The sequence below is a fragment of the Canis lupus genome, chromosome 5, assembly GCF_003254725.2.
Source record: "Canis lupus dingo isolate Sandy chromosome 5, ASM325472v2, whole genome shotgun sequence".
Classification (NCBI taxonomy): Eukaryota; Metazoa; Chordata; class Mammalia; order Carnivora; family Canidae; genus Canis; species Canis lupus.
The window spans coordinates 39009734-39036092 of record NC_064247.1 but is presented as its reverse complement, the minus strand read 5'-3'; the positions used below and the strand labels follow the sequence as shown (position 1 = coordinate 39036092).

The window sequence follows — 26359 nt, the reverse complement described above, 5'->3', positions numbered from 1 at the left end:
CATATATACATACACCACTTTATTATATATTTTAATGATATAAAGGATGTATAGCACATAATTTATATATAAAATAATAATAAGCTATACAATACTCTGTGTTTTAAGTTCCAGATAGCCAATTGATTTTCACAGAGTGCTTTCACTGATTTTTGCTGAACTCTTCTGTCTCTGGCCAACCTCTCAATGCAGTTGAACAAGGGGAGTTCCAACCTGGATGGTGGTTGATATCTTCATTTATGTTAACAGGTAAGACAAAAAAGAAGATGTGTGCTACAACTTCACTCAATGGCATGAATGACTTCCAAAATGATTCTTGTGACTAAGGCTGGAAACTTACCGTTCCTGTCCTCCTAGGGTTCATGGGAGAGATGATATGTAAAGACATATATGATAATGGGATAATGACTCTGATGGAAGCACAAAGAAAGAAAACCCTGTGGGAGCTTATCATTTCCCACTTGATCAGGAGGCCACAGCAAAAAATGTGATTCTGGGCATGTCATGGAACCTCTAGAATCACAGCTCCTCACGTGCTAAACAAAGGAGTTAGAAGATGATATTTAAACTAGGCTGAGTCTATGTACCTTTGGCTCTCTGGAGGTACTCCCAACAAGGTGTGCCCTGCAATTCATGCAATGAGAAAGTCTATTCAGTTAAAAAAGGCTGACGGTGATACACACCCCTACAAATAGCTTAGTAACAAAAGCAAAACATAACAGTGATAGCTGATATTGTTGTGCTACAGTTGTAAATGATAAAATTCTCAACGAATGCATCACACACTCAATCAAGTTTCCCAATCAGTCCTCTGTGAAGCAGAGTTTACTCATGTAAACATGAGTCCTGTATTCTGTACATTAAGTCAATGTCGATCCAATATCCAGTCCATAGGTTGACATTGCTGCCTTCACATACTGACAACACAGTGCTCAAGGAAAACAAAGCCATTGATATGGATGGTGCAAATTTGAGTAAAATGTTGTGCATCTGTTGCTAAGTAATTTCTAAGAATCAGTGATAAAGAACACATTTCAAGAATCTACATTATTCTCTAATTTTTAGACTGCAATTTACAGCTTACATTATTCTATGATTTAGACTTTCACATTTTTACAGTGCAATATTTCCAGTTTCCCCATATAAATAGCCATAAAATGAATTATGGAATTAAAAGAATTTAGAGAGTGGGCAGATTAGAGACAGCTGGCTCTACGGGCAATATTTGCTATTTCATTTTCCTAAACATTCTCCTTCACTCCCACACACTCATACCCCCATACTCCTCTTTCACCTCTCTTTCTCTCTCAGTTCTTTTTCCATCAGTTTTCCATGAGCCACTCTTTGACTCCTCCTCCCTATCCCCACACTCCTAGGTAGGATACTTAGATGGGGAGCTGTCATCGAACCTCAACTGAATTAGAATCTTTCACCGAATATAAAGATAAACCCATTACTTCTCCACTGCTTTGGAGAAGGTCTGTAATTAGCTAGACACATATATCAATTTTACTTTCTCTCACTGAAACATATTTTTAAGACACATTTAATGCTAAGCCAATGTTTCCCAAACTGTGTTCTGTGGAATATTAGTGTTCATGGAGATGTTAACAAGTATTCTGGTTTTAAAAACTCTATGGTTGGAATCCAGGGGTAAAATACAAATGGGCACATTGAAGACTAAGATTTCCTGTGCTAAAGAAAGCCTATTTAAGTCTCTTTATGTCAGAAATTCACAAATTTATTTGATTATAGAGCTATTATTGATTGAGTAGCCTCTTTAATGGACCAGGGAACACATTTTGGGAAACACCTTACTAATGCAGTAAAACTTTTCTTTTCTATGCTCAAGAGCTGAGGAAAGGTGCTCTCTGGCTCCATCTCAGTCTCACAGGGCTGCTGTTCTCAGGAGAGAAGCAGCAGTCTGTGATGGGGGTCTCTGCTTACTTTCTTATTCATGCTCATTTTTGGCAAGCTTCTCACTCACTGTCTCCTTCTCTGCCATCCAGGATGAGCAGAAGCTTGTCCACAACCCTATTACAACCCTGCTGACCTTCAAAGATCTCACAAAGTAGCTGTGGGCCACCACTAGCTATCTGGGCCCTTTATCTTATGGTTCCATTGGCCTTTGTGCTGACAGCAAGCATCTTCTTCAAGGACTCTGATCCCAGAACTTGAGGAGGTTGTGTATAAACTTTCTTGGACCAGCTATTGGATCCTGATCTGTGGGCCACTAATTCTCCCTTCCAGGTGGTATCGAAATTATCTAGCCTGCCTTACTAGAGGTGTTATCCTATAAAAGGTGACTTTAATGCCTCCCAACAGGGCACCTGTGCCCCAGTGCCTGGTTTACCTGTCGTTACAGATAAGGCAACTCACCAGGCCTCCAGCAGGTATTAATGTGAACTGGGCCAGCAGTACATTTCTCACACCGGCATTGATGAGTTGAAGTTCAAGGTTGTGAAGGGTAGTGCCCGCCACAGTGTAATCCTTTAAAGCTACTACTTCGTAGTTGGTATTGTGTTTTTGATATATGCCTTATTTCAAGCTTATTTGTTTATCATATAGAGGCAAAGATAGTAGAAATTAAAACCAGACAGACCCGGATTCAGAGCATGGCTCTTCCTCTGTTTGTGTGTCTCTGGAGCAAGCTACCCAACATCTCCAAACCTGCATTGCCTCATCTAAAAAATAGAAGTAATGATAATCAATAGATTATTATTGCTAGTAAGAGAAATAAATGAGATTATGCCTGTAAAGCCCTAGTATAAAATATGGTATATGGCACAGAGTGAAGGTTCATGAAATATTAACTACGATTTCTATTATTTACATTATTACAGTCCAATACTGGTGTGTGTGTGTGCGTGTGCATTCTTCAGTTAACTTCCCCAAGTTGAATTCTTTCCTGTAAAACGTAAATTCCTACCACATGGTGTTAAGGAAGTCGCATGGGTGGACGGTGATGTATAGGAGACAGGTGACCCAGACCCTGGATGAACTAGTTAGTGGAGGCTATTGTGGATGGAAATATTTGCTCAAGAAAAAGAGGTGGGGGGGGGGGGACCGCAAATCTTTCCCTTAGAGTGAGCAGGGAGGAGAAGGTCACTAGATAACGCCGCCGTGGGGAAGCCCAGCTGGGCAGCAGACAGGTGTAAACGCGGAGGCTTGCCCGCATCCTGCACTAGAATGGGGGCCACCAAGCCCTCTGCCGCTGAAGAGGCCCCCCAGGAGCGGCAGGGTTACCTCCGCGGCCTCTCCCTTGGGTTGCGCTTCCCCGCGTCACCTCCGCGACCCGCCAGGTCTCCCGGAGCTTGGTTACTAGGCGCGAGAGCGTCCATGGCAACCGCCGGCCGCAGGGTTTCCCTCGGTTCCTCCCGCCGCCCGCCCTTCCTCCCACCGGCCAATCGGCTCCCAGCGAGCCGGCAGGGGCGGCCGTTGAGTGGTCCGTGGGCGCTGACGTCACAGTCGGGAGGGCGGGGCCGGCGCCGACGGGTCGGGGGCGCAGCCGCGGAGGGCGGTAGGTGGGGGGCAGCCACCCTTCCCGCTCTCCGCCCCTTCCCCGCCCCTCGCCGGCGGCCGCTGACAGGTGAGTGGTCCGGTCGGCGCCTGCCCGCCGCCGGGACGACCCCGACCGCGTCCCCTTCCCCGGCGAGGCCTCATCGTTTGACCCCAGAATTCGGGGTGAAGCCGTGGAAACCCTGGAGTTCCTCAGTCTGCACTTCCCTGCTCGCACCCCTCAAAGCAGAAACCGTCCAAACCCCCGGGTACCCGCTCCACAGGCCCCCACCCCACGCCTTCGTAGCTTACATTTCCGACGCTTTTCAAGGATTGAGAAGTTATTTCTAAATGCAGAACGAGCAAAGGGGCGCCTGCCCCCCGGATCCTGTGCTCATTCCGTGATTTCTTCCACCAGTGAGCAGGGCTTTTGCACGGGGCGCGGTGTCTGGCCTCATCCGCCGGCTTTTCAAGTGCGGCCAAGGGGAGGGGTTCCAACCAAAGAGAATTCCTGACATTCCCATCAAGGCAGGTGTTCGGTTTCCCTCTGACCCTGAAGCTCTTACTTGGTTTTTGACCTTTTTTTTTTTTAGACCAAGGCCCTTTATGTTTCTCCCTGGATGCTTATGATCGTTGTAGATACATACTTTAGAAATGAGTAATATTGGGTCGCTGTGAATAAAGCAAGTTGTTCCACTCCTAGGCAAAGTGTTTCAAGGTTTGTGATAAAATATTCTACTCTTTTATTTTTTTTTAAAGATTTTATTTATTGATTCATGAGAGACAGAGAGAGAGAGAGGCAGAGACACAGGCAGAGGGAGAAGCAGGCTCCCTGCCCGATGCAGGACTTGATCCCAGGACCCTGGGATTAGGACCTGAGCCAAAGGCAGATGCTCAACCACGGAGCCACCCAGGAGTCCCTACTCTTTTCTTTTTAAAGTGAAATATTTTGTGCAATAAGTGGAGTGTCCAAGCATCCATGTGCTCACTCAGGCCTCAGTTAAACAAACAAGCTAGCAACGTTTCAGTTGTGGATGACATCTCCTTCCTATGTACCCCTTGGGAATCTCATTCCCCTTTCTTCTTTTCCAGCTGAACTTACCTACCAGAATTCAGTGTTTACTTATATTCTGTATGTTTTTATGCCTTCTCTACTTATGTATTTGTCCAAAAACAAATATATAGTGTTATCCTTAAAGTTTGTATAATGGCATCATGCTTTACATGCTCTAGGTTGTTTATTTTAACTGCTGTGTGATAATGTTTGTGTGAACTTACACAAATGATGTATGCCTACTTCTGTTGATAAACTTTTAGACTGTTTAAAAGTTGTTAGAAATCTTATGTTGAGACTGTCTAAAATTGTATGTTTGAGACTGTCTGAAAATTGTAAGAAATGTTATGTTAATTTAAGAATGTTTAGAAACATTCTTGTACATTCTTCTACATTCTTGGGTACACACTTGAGTTTCTCTAGGCATATCAAAAAGTTGAATTGGTGAGTCATGGGGAATGTGCTTTTTCAACTTTGCTAGAAACTGCCACATAGATCTCCAAAGTATCTTATTTTTTCTTTCCACTTTCAGTGAAGAGAGTTCCATATTAAATATTTTTTTGGAAGAAATATATTATGTAACTTTTCCTGCATTCTTATTTAATATACACATAAAAAGAAAATGCTTAAATGTTGAAATCTGCTACATTTTTTAAAGATCTGCTCCTCATTAATGTATGGGGGCAGTGTTTTCTTTCTGCCCCAGTTTGAAACTGTGACTAATTAGGTGCATATAACCAAAGGAGCTAAGTGGGGGGAGTTGTATATGATTATTTCAAGCCTCTTCTGGTCAGTGATGTGAGGCAAGGTATGGAGCAAGTCATAGAAATCTTCTTTCTGTACTTGTCATGTCTTCTGTAGAAAGTGATCCACAGGTTTTTATACCTTAAAATATTTATGATTTTAAAACCTTGCCTAAACATGCTAATAAAATATGTTTATCCAACTTGAGGTCATCTTTTGGATTATAAGTGGAGCTTCCCTGTACCTACAGTCTTTGTGTTATTGATCATATTTTTAGCATGTTAATATTTATAGAAGACAATTATAGCATTTTTTCCCAGTAGGTAAATAACTATTGACTCCACATTAAATAAATATAGCCAAACACTGTATTTGACTTCATTTCTTAAAATGCTTTTTGGTCATGCCTAAAAGTATAATAAAAACAATTGCATAGCTTAGGGTATGACTTTTTCCACAGCTATTGTTAGTAATTTTTCCAAAGAATTTGTTAAGTTTGCTTGCAAATAAGAGACATTTATAGATAGCATCAGTTAATGATCTTAGTGTGTGCTGCACGAGCCCTATTCATGTGTGACTCAGAATTTAGAGAATAATTTAAATGTTGTAAAAGGCACATCATCAAAGTAAGCTATGGGCTTTAAAAAAAAAAACCTGAGGTATTATTTCCTTAAAAGTGGTAGAATTCATGAACAAACCCATTTAGGCATGAAGTTTTCTTTGAGGAAAGATTTTAAACTCTAGATTCAGCTCTTTTAACTACCATAGGGCTAGTCAGGTGATCAATTTCTTCTTTGGTCAGTTTTGGTTATTTGTGTTTTTAAAGCATTTTGTGCATTTCATCTCTGTTGTCAAATTTCTTGGCATAATGCCTACTTAGGAAAAAAAAGTGTGTTTAATTTCCTACTATTTGAGAAGTTTCCAAATATTCTTCTGTATTAGTTCAGTATGGTCAGAGAACATATTCTGTATCATTTCAGTATTTTATGTTTATTGAGAACTTGTTTAATGGTCAGCATATGGTTTACTTGGGTGAATATTCTCTGTGTAATTGGAAGTAGTATGTAATCTGCTGTTTAAAAGTATTTTTCTTTCTGTTTTATTGAGATAAACTGACATATAGCACTGTATAAGTTTAAGGTATACAGCATAATGTCTTACATATATTGTGAAATGGGTACCACAATAAGTTTAGTTAACATCTGGCATCTCATATATACAAAATAATCTGCTGTTTTGAGTGATGTATTCTATAGATGTAAATTAGGTACAGTTAGCTATTTTGTTCAAATAGCCTACTTATTAACCAATTTTTTATTTGTTCTAACAATTACCGGGAGAGGAGTGTTGAAATATCTGACTATAGTTGTGAATCTATGTCTCATTTTAGTTCTATCAGTTTTGGCTTTATGAGTTTATTTTTTTATTTTTTATTTTTTTGTCACAGAAAATCCAATTTATTATTGCTAAAGTTAGATTTTGTGGAGGACCAGAGATCACATATTAGCAGTCTCATCAATAAAGTGACTATTATCTATAATCAGAATTTTCAAAAATATAAAATTATATACATATATAATGCAATACAAATATTTTTTCTATCCTTTAATTTCCAAAGCATGCTAATTCATATCTGACTGATAGTACATAAATATCCTTTCATGATAGGCCAGGACATCAATGTTATCCCAGTTACACAAAAACAGATACAAAATAGTGTTATGTGACTTCCTTGTCTGAAATTATAAACTAAGTTTGTGTGCATATATATTTTTAAATCCCTTTATTCCCATTCCATCCTTTTGGCTAAACTTTATTCGTATATTATCTGCCCTTCTGATAGTCCCCTCTCTTATGAAAGGCATTATTATCCAGTCACCCCAGACAAATCTTCTTCTTCACCTCCCCCCCCCCCACCTTTAGTCATCTATTGCTAACAAGACATCTTCTTAAATCTTTCTGGAATTAATCTCTTCTCCATTAGAATTCCCTTTTGCAAGTCAGTTTCTTCATAAGTTTGACATGAAAGATTTTAATTGCTCTGCTGAAGTTTTTTCTTCTTTAGTGAATGGTGACAGCTCCAGGTCTGTTTGCTTCATGGTCATAGTCTTATCGACAGTAGCAAAAATGTGGTTCTTAGTTTCTTTCTGCTCTGCAGTAATTGGTTAAAGTGTGTATGCAAAGTTTGATATCGAGACTTCATTGCTGACAATTCCTTTAACAGTGTAACTGGATTTTTCTCTGCTGTATCAGGATGATTATTCTTGATTTCATATTCCAGCCTGTACTGAATGTAATCCAGATCAGAGTCAGTTTTCTGGAACATCAGTTTCAGCTTATTGACCTCCGCCTTCATGTTGAATAGTTGACATTCCTCAGTGGCTTTATGTGTTTAAAATTCTATTAGTGGTTACATAGAAATTGAAGATCATTATATCTCCTTGATTAATCTTTCTCCTTATTTCTCTCTTTCCTCATGATAGTATTTATTGTCCTGAAGTCTGCTTAGTTTGTTATTAATATAGGCCCTTCAATATTCTTTTGATTTGTATTTACATGGCATATCTTTCTCCATACTTTTAAAAACTTATCTGTGTTTTATATTTAAAATGGATTTTTTTGAGATAGCATATAGTTCAATATTGCTTTATAAAAACCAGCTTAAGAATCTGTGCCTTAAAAAAAAAAAAAAAAAAAGAATCTGTGCCTTTGGGGACACCTGGGTGGCTCAGTGGTTGAGCGACTGCCTTTGGCTCCTTGGAGCACAATCCTGGAGTGCTTCTCTCTCTGCCTGTGTATCTGCCTCTCTTTCTGTGTCTTTCATGAATAAATAAATAAGATCTTTAAAAAATTTTTTTGACTTACGTAACTATATAATGGGCTGCAATGCTTATATTTAAAAGACTTAATATTTTTAACTGTTCAATTTTATTTGCTAATATAATAATATCAATAGATGCAATTCACATAAACTAAAGCTCCTTGAGATCCTCAATATGAGGTTATTTGACTACAAAGGGATCCTAAGATTAAAAATATTTTGAACCACTGATCTGGAACATTTTCTAAGAAATAAATAAAAAAGAATTAAAACTAACCAGCTAAGAGGGGAGACAAAAAATAGAAGACTTCAATGTGGGACTTGATCCCAGGACTCCAGGATCATGCCCTGGGCCAAAGGCAGGCCCTCAACTGCTGAGCCACCCAGGCATCCCACTCAAATGCTTTATTAAAAAGCTATATTTCTGAAACAAAGAATATCTAGTGAGAAGATGAGCATTATTTTACATACATGGTAAAGTTCTTATCTGCCCTTCTGATAGTCCCCTCTCTTATGAAAGGCATTATTATCCAGTCACCCCAGACAAATCTTCTTCTTCACCATCCCCCACCCCCCCACCTTTAGTCATCAAGTGCTAACAAGACATCTTCTTAAATCTTTCTGGAATTAATCTCTTCTCCATTAGAATTCTTTGATTTCTGTCTTTTTTTTTTTTTTTTTTTTTGATTTCTGTCTTAGCAGCTGGGTTCTCCTATATACTGTATTTAGTCTGTTGTGATCACATATCATGTGACTCTGGAAAACTCCCTTGTTAATTTGTGAGAGAATGAGAGTGAAAAGGGAAAACAACACCTGGGCATTTACTATGAAAATAATTTTGACCTTGTCAGCCCTGAGAAGGTTTTAATTTGGGCAAGTCCCTGGGTTATGGGTGATGTCTTGAGAACTGATGCTCTCAAGTTTGCAATATGCATTTTATACTTATTGCAGTATATGTTTAAGTAACATTATTTCATTTTAGTTATGACCCTTAGAATAATACATTTCCATTTCGGCTCTCCTTTATTGGTGCTATTATGACCATATAATTTACTTCTCTTTTTATTATAAACTCCACGATATTTTTTTTTATTATTTCACTTTACACAGCCATCCTTTAAAGAAATTTACAAGTTAGAGAAGAATATTTTTTATACTTGCCATTACTGGCAGTTTATTTCTTTGTGTAAATCCAAGTCTCCATCTGGTATGATTTCCTTTTGCTTGAAGAATTTCCTTTTAAGAATTCTTTTAGTCTAGTTCTGCTGAAGGTTAATAATCTTGGCTTTATTTCTATGAAAAAATTTTATTCCACCTTCCTCTTTGAAGGATCTTTTCACTGGATATAGAGTTCTAGGCTCACACTTTTTTCTAGCCATTTAAAGATGTTTGTCTTTGGCTTGCATAGTTTTTGACAAGAATTCTGCACTAATTCTTATTTTTGCTCCTTTCTATATGTAACATGTCTTTTTGCTCTGTTTTAAGTTTTTCTCTTTATTTTATTCTCTGATTTTCAGCAATTTGATTATGATGATCCTTGAGGTGATGGATTGGTGGTGATAGTGATGATAGTAATTTGTGCATGCATGTGTGAATGGGTGTGGGCTTATCCTCTTGGAGTATTTGGAGTTTCTTAGACCTAGAGATTTATAGTTTTCATCAAATTTGGCAAATATGGAGCCGTTATTTCTTCAAATATTTTTGTCTTCCTCCTTTTTCTATATGACTCTGCATATATGATGTTAGATTACTTGATATTTGCCTGTGTTACTGAGGATTTTCTCTCTCTCTATCTTTTTTTTTCATTTAAAAAAAGTCTGTGCTTTGGTTTGGTTAGATTTGAACTCACTAATCTGTATTTCTCCAGTGTCTACTCTGCTGTTAATCTCATCCATTGAAATTGTTCAAGTATAAACTGTATGAGTATATATTGTATGTTTTATTCCTAAAGTTATGCGTGGTTCTTTTTTAAAAATTATGTTCTTGTTTTATGTTCATTTTACTCTTGTTTTCCTTTAAATACTTGTACATTGTTTGTTTGTTCTATCAAATCTTTCCTGTTGCCTGATTTTTTCCCTAATTATGTGTCACATTTTTTTTCCTGCTGCTTGGCATGTTTGATAATTTTAATTGAATGCTGGACATTGTGATATATATCTGAATGTCTTGATGTTGTCAGGCAATTAAATTACTTGTGGATTAATTTGATCTCTCCGAGGCCTATTTTTAAAGCTTTGCTGGAATGAATTTTTAGTATTTTTACTCCAGAGATAGATCAGCCTTGTCTCTAGTGTGTGACTCCTTTGAGGTCTCCATGGAATGCTCCAAGTGATCACCTCCACTCTGACTGGCCTGAGTTCAAAATATCTCTCCATCTTCTGTGAGCTCTAGAAATTGTTCAGCTGACAACCCAGCCATCATTCTTTGCCAAAGTTCATACAGTGTTCCTTCATGTATGTGCAACCTATTGCTCAGCAAAGACACAAGTGGGCCCCTTATATAGGAAGCTCTTTTTCTACATAGCTTGCTTTATTCTGGAATCCTGCTTCACAATTTCCAGCTGTCTCAGCTTCCCGAAATTCTGATCTCTTCAACTCACAAAGTTGCCAGGATCTGCTCACTTTTCATCTGGTTTTCCTGTAATCTGGAAATTGCCTCCAGGAAGAATGCCAGGACAATCAGAAGGCTTGCCTTATTTGTTTCTCTTTTCTCAGGGATCAGAGTCTTGTGCTGTCCATTGTTCAAAACAGGTGTATCATATATTTTGTCTAGTTTTTTAGATGTAAGAAGCTAAGTCTAGTTTTTATTACTCTATCATGATTGGAGTCAGAAGTCTATTTTGAAATTTTAGGTCTTTCTTAGGACATGACATTCTCAGTTTCCTTGACCAATAATGACCGAAATATAAGATGTTGCATACTATTGTCTTTTAATCAGTCTTCTTGAATGACTTGCAAGATGGCTAACTGGAGCTGGAACTTCCATTGTGTAACTGTGTGAGAACATGTGTCTTGCGTAAAATATTGTCTCCATGTGAAACTTACTGCCACACACAAGGATCTCTACATCTGTGTACTTTAAACAATGGAGATTTATGCTTCATATTCCAGATTTAAAATTATATCGCATCCCTAATTAAAAAATATATCACTAGAAACTTTTGTTGAATTAAGAAATATATCACTGGAAACTATATTGAATTAGTCAATCCGTATGTCTCCTCTGGCTTCTGAACCTCTGCATTTCACAAATCACCACTCATAGTATATGACTCATGGCTTAACAAACATGGGTTTAGATGCTTCAAGACTTCAACATAATAGGTTTTGGGTAAACATATGTGGTAATTCTACACTTGGAATTCCTTGGTTGAAGGACCAAGTGTGTTGCTAGCTATTATTGTCAAGAATTAAGAAAATCCAACTAAGAGTCATCCAATACCCACATGAAGCTTCTTTATGAAAGAAAAGTGACAAGATTATGTCTAGATTTGACTGGAGAAGAGGTTAGAACTGAAAGTAGCCATGAAGACCCTAAGGTCTCAAGTTGCTTTGAATTTTCTTTTTTGAAAAACAGTGTTTAACTTTCAAACTGAAGTGAAGAACTGCAAGGGGTTATTAAGGTTTCCTTTTGACCATCATACTCCTAGGCTTGGCCAGTACAAGTATTTGGGGACTGAGGGAAGGAAGACTTAGGAGAAGGTCAGGGAGTTAGGACTGTGTGGGCCACCACCATGTCAGTGGGCAGTTGTTTCACCATATGTGGAATGAGTGTGTTTCAATTTGACCACAATTCTACAAATAGATTATTTTGTGGTTTGGGGACCAAAGGCCTCAAGACATAGCTATTTAAATAATCATTGAATGATTTTTTTTTTTCTGATATGTTTATATCTGATTTATTTTTCCTTTTCAGTAAATGGGTCCATAGGCGCTAACCCGCAAACAGAATGATATTTAGATACTGAAAAGTATACCATAGACTGTGGCATCTTGACTTTCCTAGCTAATAATGACCAAAAGTTCCAGACAATAGAATATTTTTCAACCAAAGAAAAGAATATTATTATTATTATTATTCAAAAGAATAAAGTGGATCTATATGTTCTAACAGGGGAAGAGGTCAGAAATATATATTTTAAAATATACGTATTCTAAATGATACATATAATCATTAAGATAATTCAGTATTTATATTTAAAAAGGTCTGTTCATATGTATAAATGGTATATAAGTAGGTGCATTTTTAAGGTAGCTTTAAAAACAATACATATGTTGGTATATGAATTGAAAAAATCTAGAAAGAAACAACTAGAATCAATTATTCACTGGAGATCACTTTGGGGGAGGGATGGATATTTATCTTTTATTTTATATACTCTTTTGGATTAGTAGTTTAAAAAGCTCACATTTAATGAACATTTATTTTGAGCCCAGAATGATGATAAGCATTCCAAATACTTAGCATTGTCTTACTTAGCCCTAACAACTGCCCTAGAATGTCTATATTGAAGGTGCCTAGAGGTGACAAGTTGCCAAGAAAAGGGAGCCAGGTATTTGCCTTGAGCTATGTTTGCATACCAAGCACACTGTTGTTATTATCCAGGTTTTGTGCTCATTTAGGATGACTTGGTAGAGGAAATGCTGCCAAGTAACACTTTGCTGTTAATACCTCTCATAAGAATACAGAGAAGTAAGTAGTAGTATTATTCTTAATTTAGAGATGGGAAACTGAGGAACAGATAGTTTAAATAATTTGTCCAATGCCTCACAGCTAGTAAATAGCAGATTTGAGTCCCTGTTAAAATGCATACTTTAGTCTCTTAATTTAGATTTGCTACAGGATAATAATAACTTAAATTTAAAAAATTTCAGAAATTAAAATGGCCAACCTAAAAAATGTAATTTTTAGTTTATTCTAGAAACAAAGATAGAAAAAAAATTTTTTGGAATATATTAGCACTGGTAAAAGTGGATATCAAATTAAGACAAATATTTAACATGTTAGGGAATGCTGCTACTAAAATAAGTCAAATGTGGTGTTTATTTGTAAATTTTCACCTAAGATTAATTTATGTGACTGTCTGTTTTTATATCCCCTCCCCTCCTTTTAAACAGGAGAGATTTACAATAGTGTTTGAGCATCATGGATGCTTTAGGTTCTACGTTAACGGCAACTTATGCCCACCCTAGACCAACACCAACCAACTTCCTACCAGCCATCAGTACTGTGGCATCAAGCTACAGGGACCGCTTCCCCCACTACAATTTAACCCATACCTTGAGCCTTCCTTGGAGACCAAGCACATACTACAAAGTAGCATCCAACTTACCAACCTTGGGCCCATACTGCACCAGATCTCAGAAGGTGTGCGAGAGCACCATGCTTCCCTTTGTTTCTAATAGAACCACTCTCTTCACAAGGTATACTCCTGATGATTGGTACAGGTCCAATTTAACCAACTATCATGAATCCAACACTTCCCGACATAATTCAGAGAGACTAAGGGTAGATACATCTCGCCTGATTCAAGACAAATATCAGCAAACAAGAAAAACCCAGGCAGGCTCCACCCAAAATTTGGGAGAACGAGTCAATGACATAGGATTTTGGAAATCTGAAATCAATCATGAGTTGGATGCGATGATTGGAGATACGAATGAACTCACTGATGTTAAGAAAAAATTGGAGAGGGCTTTGATGGAGACAGAAGCCCCTCTTCAGGTAAATATAAGCTTTGATAAAAGACACTACATATTTGTATGATTATAATCCACTGGTCGAATTACTGTGGTTATTATCTGTTGAAATATATTTTGCTTCACCTGTAGAAGCCAACCTCCTATCAATACATCTGTTAACTACTTTCAAAAATCATGACCAGTTTTGCACATCCTGCAGAACAACTCTTTAAGTAGAAAGAATTCTGAATGCAAAGCAAAGGAGGTTAATTAGAGAGACACCCTTAGGACCCACAGTGTTTATGGTGAGAATGCCATCTTCCCATCTACTAAATAGGCTTCCTGGTCATTGCTTTCCCTGGATATCATATATAATATTTGAGAGAAAAAAGTACTATTATTTTAATCGGTGTCATGAAATGCCTCCTGTTAATATGTTACAATTCCTTTTTGGGGCATAGTGAAATAATCAGTGAGACCATCTTAGGAGATGGAGTGAATTTGGTAATAGAGAAATGAGCCTGAGGTTAAGCCACTTGTAGTGGTCATGGAGGCAGCATTTTAGTTTGTTGCTAGCCTCTGGCTACCCCTCACCGTTCGAGGGTGTGATGGAGGAGGGGGTCTCCAACCCCATTCTACCCACCACCATTGAAAGAAGACATTCTATATTTGAAGACACGCAAGTTACAGAAATTATTTCAGAAGCTGTATAAAATTGAAGCAAACAGCACTTTTCTTCACGTTTATATGACTTCCCATATGATAAGCCTTTGCAGTATGTCTTTATTATGACTTCAATGACAGAAAAATTTAGAGAACTAAGGAGCTAGAGGTCTAGTGGGTTGAAAAGTTTGTTGGAGACCCCTGTACATTGTTACTTCTTATTGTGCACCCCCACCCTGTCCCCCCCACCAGACACAAGCATACAGAAATAAGCACAATCACCAGAAATCCTGAGAAAGGGTGCTAGTACATAAATGAGACCTTTTTACACTAACGTCAAGAAATACTTTTGAGGATTGGAAGCCTTTCCATAACTTCTTCATGCTTTGGCTCATATTGAGGATTCCTGGTCTATTCTGCACCCCACCTTACCCACCCCACTTTAGAGTATCCTTAAAATGATAGCCACTTACCTGAATTTCCAGAGGACATCTAATTTCTTCCTTTCAATATTCCTTTCAGTGAGATGGTTCTAATTTGTATTTTTTCCTACAATTCTTGTCCAAATGTTCCTACGTGTTCAAACATTTACTATCAGCACAGTGCTAGAAGGTTCTGATTAAAATTAGAATTAGTCCCATAAACAGATACATCTTAAGGGGAAAATCCAGATGATCGACTAATATAAGACAAAAGAGTTAAAATTCCCTAATAAAAATGAAAATTAAATCAATGAAGTATCCATCTTTGGCCTATCATATTTGCAACAGTGGAAACTGATGACTTCTGGAGTTGGCTGAAGTGCAGCAGGTGGATACTTTTCTATGTTGCTGGTAAGATTAGTAGAATCCTACTAGAAGGTGGGTTAGTAGAAACTTAAAAAAAAAGCAGTTTAGTAATATACATGGAAACACTCAGTGTTCCCCTCAACCCATTAATTCATCTTCTAGTAAATGTGAATTTTACTATTAAAACAATATGTATCCACTCAAAGATGGTGTTCAACATTATGATGTCAGATTACAGTGTACATACTACTATATTTTGTGCTGAAAAGGTTAACATTATGCAGTTATTACAGGTCACAAAATAGTCTTTGAAAAAGTATTTTAACATTTATATAATGTTCTTTCAATAATTTATTATTAGCAATCCAAGCTGTTTTCCACCAGAGTCATTAGCATACTTTGTTTCAAAGAATATTTTATGACCAGGGCCTACTATTTAATGTCAATCCTAAAAAGCATAATATAAAATTCTAAGGACATTATAATCTGTTTTGTTATTAACAACAACAAAAAAACAGTGATAGGAATATGGTTAAATCATTTTCTACTTTTCTATATTTTTTCTCCTTAATGGATAAGAGACATTATTTGGAAAACAATAAAAGGAACTTCAAAAATAATCACTTGGATTTTTGGCTACACAAATATTTTGGTATCTTTAAAGATAATAATTTGTTTCTTTCTCACTCTTTTCAGTAGAAAACATTTGGAAGTAATATCTTGAAAACTATGTTTCAGATTATTATTTCTGTAGAAGGAATTAATGTTTAAGGAATTTTGTCAGATGCTGATCTGTAAGAATGAAGTAGATGCCATATGCTTGATTTTGTCACCTTTCCAAATTAGAATTCTTTTTCCAAACTACTTTGAAGAGTGAACTCTGTCCTTTTAACTATCAGTAGAGATTTACTTAGTTGTCATGGTGGGTCTCCTGCTAAATTTCCAACAAAATGGCTTGAAAAGTTGGTATTGGGAATATCTATTGACTTGTTTTAGAAACAGGTCCTAAGAGCTGCTTCCTGATCACTGATTTTTGTTACTTTCTATTAGTGCTTTCCATTTTTTGTGTATCTGTAGGTAGCCCGAGAATGTCTATTTCATCGAGAGAAGAGAATGGGGATCGATCTAGTTCACGATGAAGTGGAAGCTGAACTGCTGACGGTTAGTAGGGTCAATAACAAAAAATGTCATTGCAAACACCGGCTTAATGTATACAAACAAAAATTATGTTATATGAAGCCATTTATAAGTAAGAAGTTATAGTGTCAAATATTTATATCATTTGGAAAAGATTTTTTGTGGGGGAGGGTTATAAAAGTAATGGATGTTTATTGAGAGAATTCAAAAGATACAGAATAGGACAAAGAAAGATAAAAATTGCCTGAAGCTCAGTTGGACAGAAATCACGGTTAATTTAGGAGAATTTCAGTTTATTCAGAGAATTTCAGGAAATTTTTTTATTAACCATACTTAGACACCACACAACTTAAAAACACACAAACATATCTTCAAGATTAGAATTATACCGTATATATAATTTGAATAGTGCTTTTTTTTTTTTTTGGCTAGGTGAATGCTTAATGATGTTTATTCTTAAATGTTGTAGGGAAGGCAACACCAATCTTTTTTTTCCATTTATTCATTTCTTTTTTTTCATTTGTTTTTATTGAAGTTCGATTTGCCAACATATAGTATAACACCCAGTGCTCATCCCATCAAATGCCCTCTTCAGTGCCCATCACGCAGTTACCCCAATCCCCCGCCCATCTCCCCTTCCACAACCTTTTGTTTGTTTCCCAGAATTAGGAGCTTTCATGGTTTGTGTCTCTCTCTAATTTTTCCCATTAAGTTCCCCTCCTTTCCCCTATAATCCCTTTCTTTATTTCTTTTCTTCCCTATATGAGTGAAACCATATGATGATTGTCTTTCTCTGATTGACCTACTTCACTCAGCATAATACTCTTCAGTTCCATCCATATTGAAGCAAATGGTGGGTATTTGTCCTTTCTGATGGCTGAGTAATATTCCATTGTATATATAGACCACATCTTCTCTACTCATCTGTCGAAGGACATCATGGCTCCTTCCACAGTTTGGCGATTGTGTCATTCTTTCTAAAGATGTAATTTTTCTAGAGCAGTTTTAAGGACACCACAAAATTGAGGGAAAGGCGTAGAGATTTCCCATATAACCTCTGCACCCACGTAGGCACAGTATCCCCCATTACCAACATCCCTGACCAGAGTGGTACATTTGTAACCATTGATGAATCTACATTAATATATCATTGTCATCCAAAGTCTGGTATACCCCTAGCATTCACTCTTGGTAGAGATTCTATGGGTTTGGATAAAGATATAATGACATACTCATCATTGTAGTGTACAGAGAATTTTCACTTCCTTAACAATCTTTTGTGCTTAACCTATTCATCCTTCCCCTCTAAAAGTGCTTTATTCATTTAAGAATTGCATTGGGGTAATTTTCCTATAGCATTAGATATACTTTCATATGCATATGTATGATATGCATGATTTTAATGGTTACACTGTGTTCCACAATGTGAAGGTGCTATCATTAAAAAAACAAACAGACAAAACAAAACAAAAAAACCCTCTCTTTTTTGAGTAGTTAGGTTTGTTTCCCTATCACAGTCCCCCTTTTGTTTTTTTGCTATCTTAATAACACAGCTGTGTACAAAAATATTCTTATTGATAACTCTATGTATTTCTGATTATTTCCTAAGAATACATTTCAAGAAACGTAATTGATGTGCCAAAGGCATATGCATTTGGGAAGTTTTCCTATATAGCCAAATTGTCATCCAGAAGCAGATAGTTATATTTGCACTACTGTGCTGATTCTCCTGCTAGGGTCTCTTCCACCTCCACCAATTAAATGTGATTTAGTTCTAAGTTCTCTTGCTTTCACTTCCCAGACTTAATCCCATGAGATCTATGCCATTCCTTAAGATTTCAGCCACTGAAAAAAGCCTCGGCTCTTCCTAATCTCTTTTTCAGGCCAGACACTCTATTATGCATTAGTTCTGTGTCCCTAAGTCCCTGTCAAATATGTTTATGTTGGTAACCCTGCTACCTGTCTCCCTTTTTTTGGTTAATACTCATGAAGCCTACAAGTATACATTTCTTCTACCCTGATTCCTTCTGCCTTCCCCTTCCTACTGATGGTACCAAGGTTCTCCAGTCACTTGAAGCATGGCTTGCTGACTCTCTTCACCCTTTGTAATCAGTTTCCAGCTCCTTAAATTGTTCTTCCCCTTTGCACTCCATTCTCTCCTACCATTGCTCAAAACCATCTTTTCCTCCATCAGAGCTGGTGAATGCAAAATCCCCAAATATCCTCCATTCACTTGAATCTGTACTACCATGATCACCAGTGGTTCCATCCACTAAAATCTCTTCCTTGACTCCCTAATTTCTATGGCCTTCCATTGTCTGGCTCTCAGTCCTTCTCAGTCCCGTTTCCTACTCGATTTGCTGAATTTCTGCTGCAAGAAATCAATACATGATCCCTGAACCAGCTTTGCTGGGTTCTGCCTGTTTGCCTTTCTGTGATAGGCCAGTCCTTGGTAAAAAAAAAAAAAAAAAGAAAGAATCCTTGGTAAGAAAGTAAATACGATGAGCTAGCAATCTGGTCATCAGTAATATTACCTTCACAAGTCATCAGGGTCCATTTTAACATTGCATTAAATTATATTTTAGTGACCTACTGCATTATGGATGATAAGCAGGAGTTTTTTTCTTTGCTCTTTGCTTTCCTCTTCTGCCTGATTCTTCAAAAGACATATGAGTGGAAACAATAAATTCAGGAAAGTTTTGGCCACTACAAAAAAGCTATGCAATCTCTTTTGTAAAAGCTACAGTGCCTATTGCTGCACATGAGTGAGTAAGAGTAAGATATCTTGGATCAAGTAGCTTTATGGGAATAGGTCCACGTTCTGCTGTTTCTTCCTTTCCTGCCTCTGATGAATCTCCCATCTTGAAATGATCTGTCATCTACTTTGTCATTAAAAGGGGGAAGTATTTACCAGAAAATATCCCTTGGCCTCTTATTCTTACTGATCCTAGATGTTCTGTGAAGTAAATTATACGTGGTTCTAACAATTTTTAACTTCATCAGAATATCTGTTGGTTATTTACAAGAGGTTTTTTTTTTTTTAACTTTGCCACTTTTAATGTATTATGCTAGCTTTAAAGATTGATTGCACCTGAAGGTTTTAAAAACATCAATAACTGGGTCCTACACCCACAGATTCTGATTCAAATCTGGAGTGAGGAATAGGCATATGTATTAAAAATATTCCCCAGAAAATTTTAATTAACAGCCAGAACTCAGAACCACTGCTTTAAAACTACAAAATATTATTGATAGGAATTCATTAAGATCTGAGTAAGTAGACATATCACGTGCATGCATTGGAAGACTTAAATAGTGGTAGGGTGGCAGTACTTCCCCACATGGACCATAGATTCAACAGAATCTTCATCAAAATCCCAGCTGACTTCTTTTTTTTTTTTTTTTTAATGATAGTCACAGAGAGAGAGAGAGAGAGAGAGAGAGAGAGGCAGAGACACAGGCAGAGAGAGAGAGAGAGAGAGGCAGAGACACAGGCAGAGGGAGAAGCAGGCTCCATGCACCCGGAGCCTGACATGGGATTCGATCCCGGGTCTCCAGGATCGCGCCCTGGGCCAAAGGCAGGCGCTAAACCGCTGCGCCACCCAGGGATCCCCCCAGCTGACTTCTTTGTAAAAATTGACAAGCTGTCCGTGAAAATCACTGTAAATTCAAGGGATTCAGGACAGCCAAAATAATATTGAAAAAGAAGACAGGGATCCCTGGATGGCGCAGCGGTTTGGCGCCTGCCTTTGGCCCAGGGCGCGATCCTAGAGACCCGGAATCGAATCCCATGTCGGGCTCCGGGTGCATGGAGCCTGCTTCTCCCTCTGCCTGTGTCTCTGCCTCTCTCTCTCTCTCTCTCTCTCTCTCTCTCTCTCTGTGATTATCATAAATAAATAAAATTTTTTTTAATAAATAAAAAATTTTTTAAAAAAATATTAAAAAAAGAAAAAGAAAAAGAAGACAGAGGACCCACACTTCTTGATTTAAAAATTACTTCAAAGCTGCAATACATGAGACAATAAAGATAGACATATAGGTTAATGGAATAGAATTTGAGAATCCAGAAATAAACCTTCCCTTTCACAATCCATTCACTTTCAACAAGGGTGCTGAGACGATTCAATGGGAAGGGAATACTCTTATCAACAAATGGTGATTGGACAGTTGGGTGTCCATGACCAAAAGACTGACATTGGACTTCTACATCACACCATATATAAAAAAAATGAATAAAAATGGATCAAAGACTTAAATGTAAGAGCTACAATTGTAAAACTCTTAGAAGAAAACATAGGCATAAATATTAGTGACATTGGACTAGGCAATCATTTCTTAAAACAGATACCAAAAGCACAAAGCACACACAACGTAAGAAAAAAGAGAAATTGATCATTAAAATGACGAACTTTGATGCGTCAAAGAACATCATCAACAAAGTGAAAAGACAATGCATAGAAAGGAAGAAAATCTTCTGAAATCATATATCTGATAAGGGACTTGTATTTATAGTATGTAAAGTACTCTTAAAACTAAAGCTAAAAAAACAAACAAACCCAAAAACAAAAACAAAAAAACCCCACCAAATAACCCAACTCAAGATAGTCAAAGGATCTGAATAGGGAGTTCTCCAAAGTGAATATACACATGGCCAATAAGGACAGTAAAGGACAGTAAAGATTGGTCATCAATAGTTCATCAGGGAAAGGCAAATTAAACAACAATGAAATTCCACTTCACACCCTTTAGGATGGCTATACTTAAACACAGATAATAACAAGTGATGGTGAGAATGTGCTAATGGGGCTGTAAAATGATACACCTCCTCTGGAAAATGGTTAAACCCAGAGGTGCCACATGATTCAGTAGGTCCACTCCTATGTATCTGCCCAAGAGGAAAAAAAGTACATGCCCACACAAGAACTTGTACATGAATGCTCATAGCAGCATTATTTATTCATAACAGCCATTTAGAAACAACACAAATGTCTGTCAGCTGAGTGATCTCTAAAATGAGGTGCAGCCATGCAATAGAATGTGATTCAGCCCTAAAAAGTGCCGAAACATTCTGCTACATGGATGATCCTTGAAAATTTATGCTAAGTGAAGAAGTCAGTCACAAAAGACCGCATATTGCAGGATTCCGTTTCTATGAAATGTCCAAATTAGGGAAATCTACAGAGACTGAGAATAGATTAATGATAGCCTAGGAGAAACTGGCTCAGGGGATTGGAAACTGGGGTAACATGTAAGAAGTGTGTTTTTTCTTTGGAGGGTGATGAGAATGTTCTACAATTTGTTCTATGATGGTTACATAACTGAATATACTAAAAATCATTGCAGTCAAATAGAAGATTTTTAATGTACATGAATTATATCTTGATAAATCTATTTTTCAAACAACCACTACTGCTTTAGAGGTTTCATATTTTCTTAGACCAGTAGCAGAGGTTACTTTGTCTCAAAATAACTAAATCTGCAATGAAAGTAATGGTTCGTCAATTGAGGGGTGCCTTGGTCATTGCCAATAATTTCAAGTAATGAGTGTATACTTTGCTTACTCAAAGTAGTGATATTAGCATATCTTTTCTTTTTACCAACACTGGTCTAATTTTTTGGAATAACTAAAAAAAAAAAAAGAGGAAGAAAGAAAGAATGAAAGAAAGAAAGAAAGAAAGAAAAGAAGTTGCCTTAAAAGCCCTTTTATTTTTTTATTTTTTAAAAGCCCTGCTTTTAAAGAAGGTGGCCATATTGAAATATTTTCTCATGAATTCTGTCAACTTTTACATTCAATCAGTGATATTCACCAAATTCTTACAGAATGGCTTCTCTTGGGGGACTGATTAGGGTACCGTCTTTTTGGTCCTCCCAGACCAGGTTAACATCTTGAACTTTTTTTTTTATTCATGGGAAACAGAGACACAGGTAGAGGGAGAAGCAGGCTTCCTGTGGGCTTCTCCCTGCAGGGAGCCTGTTGTGGGACTTGATCCCAGGACCTTAGGATCACAACCTGAGCTGAAGGCAGACACTCAACCACTGAGCCACCCAAAGACCCCAACTCCTTGAACTTTTTAAAGCCAATTGAACCTTTTTATTTATTTATTTATTTATTTATTTATTTATTTATTTATTTATTTATGATAGTCACAGAGAGAGAGAGAGAGGCAGAGACACAGGCAGAGGGAGAAGCAGGCTCCATGCACCGGGAGCCCGATGTGGGATTCGATCCCAGGTCTCCAGGATCGCGCCCCGGGCCAAAGGCAGGCGCCAAACCGCTGCGCCACCCAGGGATCCCCCAATTGAACCTTTGAGTACAGATTAATAGATAAATTAACACTGGAGACAGTTCCAAAAGTCTTTGGTTGTAGGCATTCCCTATTTCCATGAACCCGTCTGCCCTCAACCATCTGACATTCACCATATGGCATTATTTAAATTCAAATATAGAAATTATTGTTGAAGAATATTTTTTTATAGCAAGAGTTTCATTAAATGCATTTCCCCCCCATTAAAAGTCCCAGAAATTCCCACTATGTGCATTGTGTATACATAGTATAAAAGCTCACTAGGATTTTGGGTGTTAAATAGTATTTTCTAAGCAATAGCCCATGCATCCTTTGGCAAATAGCTTAGTAAAATAACTACACACACACACACACACACACACACACACACACACACACACACCACGCCATAGAAAAAAAATGAAGATTGAACAACATTAAAAGCAAAGACTGATGCACAACTCACTGTGAGAATGTGTGAGAAACCTTTGCTGCCCGTAAGAACAGGGCGAGCCTTGATGACAACATGTGGTGGGAATGTAGCTTTTCATTTATTCCACTAATTCAGATCAAAGAATTAGTCGGTAGGGTTACAGTGAAATGAACTCTAGGCATATTTTTATGTGAAGCAATAAGAGAATAAGAAGACTATACAGTTGAGTAATAATTGATATTGGAATGATACTGGAATGGAGAAGCCCTTTATAATCAAATTAACAAAGACAGAGACCAAAAGGGGTCAAATACATTTGACCTCATAGGAATCACAAACGTCTGCATGTCAAAGTCACTATGCAGAATATAAAGGCAAGGGACAAGCAGGTTAAAAATATAGATATATTTTCATATTATATATATTTACGTATATATTTATAACATCTATGATGGGAAAGGAATGAATTTTAAATATAAGAATCCTTATAAATTAATAAGGAATAACAACAGAAAAAGTGGAGAAGCAGAGTGAACTGTAGTTCACAACAGAACAAAGCTAAATGATGAGCAAATACATAGTTAAAATATTAACCTGCAAATTTCATGAGGTTTGTTGTTTGTGGGAGGGGTCCTATCACCCTAGCAAAAATGAAGAGGATTTGATAGTGACCATTTAATAGGTAAAGTGAGGAAGTGTACTCTCATTTATTATTGTGAGTGGGTACAACTTCTCTGGAGGGCAATTGGCTGTATTTGCCAAAATCTTGAAAAAAAGGTATACGCCTTACAATTTACTGAAGTTGTTCATCATGGTATAGTTTAATGTCATGGGAAAATGTTCAGATTTAAAATGGAAAGGTGGGGGCCACCTGGGCGGCTCAGTCAGTTAAGTGTCTGACTCCTGATCTCATCTCAGGTCATAATCTCAGAGTCATGAGATTGAGCCCTGTGTCAGGCTGGCATTTAGCAGGGAATCTGCTTCAGATTCTCTTTCTGCCTCTCCCCACCACTCATACTCTCTCTGTCTCAATAAATAAATAAAATCTTAAAATATAAAAAAAAATGAAAAGGCAGGCTGCAAAACAATACACATGGTGTGATCACTCTGTGCTTGAAAAAGCGGTAACAGTGACCATGTGCACTTATCTAAGTGTCTTCTTGGTACTATTTGGAGTTTCTCGATTTTCTAATGTGAACTTGAATTTCAGAAGGAAGCAAAAAATGCTTACTTAAGACGTCTCGGATACAACACATGCTATGTAATAGTGTCTATATTCCTAGCAGCATTAGAATGCCGGGTGTGTGGTCAAGTAGAGTGGTGTATAAAGGTGTTTGTATGAGTGTAGTGGCTGAGCGGGGAGGGTGGGCCTCCCAGTGTGGAAATCAAGTTTCCACTTGGACCAAAGAGCTGGATCTGTCGGAGGTTACATACACTGCCAGAAGAAAGTCCCTTTTTGGCTGCCCCTTTGGCTCACCAGTTTACTTTGTCATGGAAGAATAATTATTATAAAAGAAGCATGCATTAAATTCAACCTTGCACATCATCAGAATTTATTTACTTATTGTTTTACTTAAGGGCCAGAGAGAAAAATAAAGACAAATCCTACAGTTTTTATTCCTGTCCCAAATTGTTCCATAAAATAATTTTCCTATAGCCCTATAAAGGGATGAACCTCAGTCTGATGTTTAGGTTGCAGTATCATGAGGGCATAGAGATAAATAAGTGGATGTAAAGATTGTCTTCTTGTTTTATTTTATTTTATTTTTAAAAAGATTTTATTTATTTGAAAGAGAGAGAGAGAGCATGAGCAGAGGGAGAGGGAGAGGAAGAAGAAGGCTCCCTGCTGAGCAGGGAGCCCTATTTGAGGCTCGAGGCTCAATCCCAGGGCCCTGAGATCATGGTGCTTAACAGATTGTGCCACTCAAGTGCCCCTGTTTTCTTGTTTAACTTGACATTTTTTTCCAGGAATGAAGTTTTCCTTTGTCAATGTTTTGTTACATTTTTGACTTTGGATGTTATACCTGATGATGAAAACATTAATGTGTGTGTTTTTTTTTCAATCAAGTAGGAAGTTGATATTATTCTGTGTTGTCAAGAAAGGATGAAGCTGCATTTGGATAAGGCCATTGCTCAACTTGCGTAAGACCTTTAACTCTATATACAATTGAAAATCTGTCTTGAAATAGTGCTTTTGTGTCTCCCATTCAAATTTATCCTAGCTTCTTATGTAAGGATTTCTTATATATGGATACACATACATACTCACACACATATACATTTTTATTTGGAGGCTAAGATGAGTACTTGGAGTGCTTGCTTTAAATTTGTAGTTAAATAAATAATTTTGAGGGGTGCCTGGGTGTCTCAGTTGGTTGTGTCAGGCTCTTGGTTTCAGCTCAGGTCATAATGTCAGGGTTGTGAAATCAAGCCCCAAGTCAGGCTCCATGCTCAGGACGGATCTACTTGAGACTCCCTCCCCCTCTACTCCTTCTCCCTTCTTGCATGTGCTCTCTTTCTCAAATAAATAAAATCTTAAAGAAAATCAATTTTGAGATGCTATAGAAAGGATTTCAGCCCTAACTTGGAGTATGGATAAGATTTCTTTGAACTCAAAGGACTTTCATTCTTTGAGGAGAGGTTAACTTGTGAATTTTCATCACAACAGCTGGAAAAGTAATGAACTATGGCTCACTTTTATGATTCTTTCCAGAACTCCTTAAATACTCAGCCTTCTCTGATTACCCTGGTCCCTGCTCCCTGGTGCTTTGGTCACACCACTGCAACTTTGTAATCGTTCACCCATCCTACTCTCTACCAGGATACATAGCCCTCTTTCCTTGGCAATAGTAGATAGTAGGTACTTGATATTTGTGGTGGGGATTGCGATGGGGGGGGAATAATAATCAAAGGAAGATTTTATGCAATGATAACAGCTCTCAGCTTAGAAAACACATTGGTTGAGCCTCTTTCCTAACGTGACTAGAAAGATGAATGTTCACCTGGTTATGGCCACGGAAAGCAGCATCAAATATGTCACCCAAAGGAAAGGATGCTTCTGTTTAAACAGATATTGTCAAGGATAATTTGTGATACCCCAGAAGGAATACATATTTTAGAGGTATCAGTATTGCTTGTTTTATTTGCCCACCAAGGTCTGCAAGTCGGAGAGGTTTAGATGTCTGGGATCTCTCTCTTGCTGTGACTAGAAGGGCTCTTTAGCCAGAAATGTTGAGGATAGGTAGAAGATTAGTTA

General features: G+C 37.5%; 1 protein-coding gene and 1 pseudogene across 3 annotated transcripts in view; one reads left to right on the top strand and one right to left on the bottom strand.

The window, feature by feature from the left end:
* The first annotated feature begins 3466 nt into the window (after positions 1-3466).
* TEKT3 (tektin 3) overlaps positions 3467-26359 on the top strand; it is a 40527-nt gene continuing 17634 nt past the window's right edge. The window contains exons 1-5 of one of the 3 annotated variants that reach the window (XM_025428319.3): positions 3474-3589; positions 4092-4216; positions 13235-13841; positions 16327-16410; positions 25175-25245. In XM_025428319.3, the coding sequence (XP_025284104.1) occupies positions 13263-13841; positions 16327-16410; positions 25175-25245 (734 nt within the window). In that variant the 5' untranslated portion in view covers positions 3474-3589; positions 4092-4216; positions 13235-13262. Of the gene's footprint in view, positions 3590-4003; positions 4027-4091; positions 4217-13234; positions 13842-16326; positions 16411-25174; positions 25246-26359 lie in introns of those variants that run through there. The other 2 variants (XM_025428320.3, XM_025428321.3) reach the window with 2 other exon arrangements.
* On the bottom strand, positions 7306-7658 carry LOC112647320 (spindle and kinetochore-associated protein 2-like; annotated as a pseudogene).